This window comes from Pteropus vampyrus, unplaced genomic scaffold, assembly GCF_000151845.1.
Source record: "Pteropus vampyrus isolate Shadow unplaced genomic scaffold, Pvam_2.0 Scaffold95, whole genome shotgun sequence".
NCBI lineage: Eukaryota > Metazoa > Chordata > Mammalia > Chiroptera > Pteropodidae > Pteropus > Pteropus vampyrus.
The window spans coordinates 5,829,762-5,833,050 of record NW_011888876.1 but is presented as its reverse complement, the minus strand read 5'-3'; the positions used below and the strand labels follow the sequence as shown (position 1 = coordinate 5,833,050).

The window sequence follows — 3,289 nt, the reverse complement described above, 5'->3', positions numbered from 1 at the left end:
CAGAGCACAGAAATAATCCCGTGCATGTATGGTCAATCCATTTATAACAGAAAAAGCCAAGAATATACTGTGGGGGAAAAACAATTTTTCAATAAATGGCATTAAGAAAACTGGACAGCCACATGCAAAAGAATGAAACTGGACCACTATCTCACTCCATATACAAAAACGAACTCAAAATGAACTAAAGACATGAATTTAAGACCTGAAACCATAAAAGTCCTAGAAGAAAATGTAGGGGGTAAACCCCTTGACATTAGTCTTCATGATGATTTTTTAGATCTGACACCAAAAGCAAAGGCAACAAAAGCAAAAATGAACAAGTGAGTCTCCAACAAACTAAAAAGCTTCCGCATAGCAAAAAAAAAAAAATCAACAAAATGAAAAGGCAAGGGGTCAAATATATGGTGACAGAAGGAGGCTAGACTTTGGGTGGAGAGCACACAATGCAATACATGGAAGTGTACATTCAAAACTTACATAATGTTAATAATCAATGACCAATGTCACTCCAATAAAATTATTAAAAATAAATAAAAATAAAATGGTGCCAAAAAAGATTATAGAAATAAAACTACATAACAGCTATCTAGACACGTTACAGAAAGTAGAATATTGAACAAAAGAAGCCAAAAACTACACAGCGTATGAGTGCATGTACATGAAGTTCAATAACAGGCAAAATTAAAATTAAAGATTACAACGAGGATAGGGATTATTCTACTTGGAGAAGAAGATAAAAGTGATGATTAGCTGGATACAAAAAGGAGCTTCAGACCAGTTGGAAATGTTCTACTTCTAAACCTGGGAAGTGATATATAGGTGATTGGTTCCCAATAATTTCTTGGATGTATGTTTGTGTTTTGTGCAGTTTTCTGTATGTGTTATGTCTCACTATTTCATTTGTTATTTTGATTTTTACTAAATCTATTGGGTGACATTGCTTAATAAAATTACATGTTTTTCAAGTATACGATTCAATAATACATCATCTTGAATGGCACTGTGTGTTCACCACCCAAAGGCAAATCTCCTTTCATCAACATATATTAAATACCCATTACCCTTATCTACCCCACACTCTCCCCACTTTCTTTTCAGTAAGCACTAAACTGCTGTCTGTGTCTATGAGTTTCTGTTTGAATTTTCATTTGTTGCTTTCAGTTTTATATCCCATATACGAGTGAAATCATATGGTTCTCAACTTTTTCTGTCTGACTTATTTCGCTTAGCATGATAATCTCGAAATCAATCCATGTTGTTACAAACGGCAGTATTTCATCTTTGCTTGTGGCTGAGTAATATTCAATTGTACATATACCACATCTTCTTTTCGGTGTTTAAAATACAATTAATGCTACCATATACCACCACAATATTTATCTATGTCTCCAACATACAAAAGCTATGATAAGAAAAATATTTTTTTAAGTGAACACATTTAGAAAGAAGGAAAACGTGATCTGAATTTACATGAGGCTATTTATAGTCTGTGTAAGTGGGATTTAGTGTGAATATTCACTCATTCTGCTATGGAAATATTATGTATTTTTTTTTCGGAGTGCTCACCCAGAAACTGTATAGGAATCATACACAAAATATATATAAACCCAGAATGAACAGTTCTGAAATCTGATATTCAGTGGGCGACAAGAATTTATAACGAGGGGGTGAGACCTGCACAAGACATCAGTGAACACGAATGCCCTTCAGCTACATGCATTTACATGAATAAATCTAAAAAAAATAATGTAGAGCACATAAGCCATCTATAGAAGACTGCAAAAAAAGTTTAATTCCATTTACGGGGAAAAAAAAAAAAAGAAGCAAATCCACGGAATGCTCTAAACAGACAGGTTAGACACAGGCAAATCCACGGAATGCTCTAAACAGACAGGTTAGACACAGGCATGCCGGTCGGCAAACCGGCTCTGGTAGGCGGAGGGCCGGGAGAGAATGAAGAACGTCTGACCTCTTCAGATTGGTAGGTGGCCAGTTTAACAAACAATGGAACTTACTTCAGTGGCTGGCCTTAGGCGCAGGAGACCAGTAGATTCTCCCCACCCGCCTGCCAGTATCTTCAAGTTTACATAGAGGCTTTAACCAGATTCAGTGACATATAGGGTCCAGGTGGTCTCAACACCACGTTGCTCTCTTAACGCCGTCTCCTTGAAAATTGTGGGAACAGAGGAGAGAACTTCCGGTCCAAGGCCAGGGGAGGGAAGAGGAGCCTCTATAATTGCCCAGATCTAGCTCTCACATCTTTCTGGTGACCTACCAAACAATGTCTATGTGGCAAAACTACAAAAGAATAGAAGAAAATGGTGGACAATATTCACCATGGTGGTTTCCTCTAAAGGAGGAGGAAGGAATATGATCAAAAACAGGTGCATACAGTGTCTAAAGGATTAAGCTGAGGGGTCAGAGAACAGGCCTTAATTTTATTATTATTATTTAACTAGCACATACATTAATTTTATTATTATTCTTTATTTAGCACATACACGCTTTATACACTCTTTTATATGTAATATACATTTACAACTAAAATAAATAAGTCCAGAGAGCACACCATGGAACTTACAGAGATCTACATACTATAACATACTATATATATCGCTGTTCTCTGGGGTGATATAAAATAAAAATGGTACCTCTTCTACATGACATTTGAAGGCGATGACTGTGAACTCCAATCTATTTCACTTTTATTTTTTACTTATTTTCTGGGACATATTTCATTTTGTTCTTGAGAACAGAGCTCTAATTAAAAAGTATGGACTGCATAAGAGAGAGATGGACCCGATTAAGGGTTAAAGCTGGGAGAATGGATCCAAGCTGCACTTCGACCAAGGGCATAACCAAGTTGCTCCCATGGAGCCTGGCCCCGGTCATTCTCATAAAATTATCTGGAACTCAGGCGGTCAAGTCTAGAGGGGACAGCTGAAAAGGTTGGACATCTGCCCCATCTTGTCTCTAACTAAGAGGTCTGGGAATGGGTCCCAGGAGACACTGCCTGTGAAAAGTCAGAGCTCCTCCTAGCTCCTGTGCCTGAGCTACCACTAAAGACCCAAGTCTTCAGTCTCTGCTGTTCCTACAGACGAGGAAGGGCTCTACAACTCCAGCCATGACTTCTTGGGCAGACAATGTGACAGCGAACTCAATCTCTCTCTTGGAGGTGTCACATAAGGAGGCTGGCCAGCATCTCCAGGTAAAAACTGAGGCACAGGGACGAGGAGAGAGAGCAGAGTCTACCAAAGGCTCACCTGTGAACACATGTGGGCACACA

General features: G+C 38.4%; 1 protein-coding gene across 1 annotated transcript in view; it reads left to right on the top strand.

Annotated features, from left to right (window-relative positions):
* Positions 1-192: 192 nt before the first annotated feature.
* LOC105294904 (olfactory receptor 1G1-like) overlaps positions 193-3,289 on the top strand; it is an 8,409-nt gene continuing 5,312 nt past the window's right edge. Inside the window, exon 1 of the mRNA XM_011364357.1 lies at positions 193-300. Coding sequence (XP_011362659.1) covers positions 193-300 — 108 coding nt within the window. The remainder of the gene's footprint in view (positions 301-3,289) is intronic.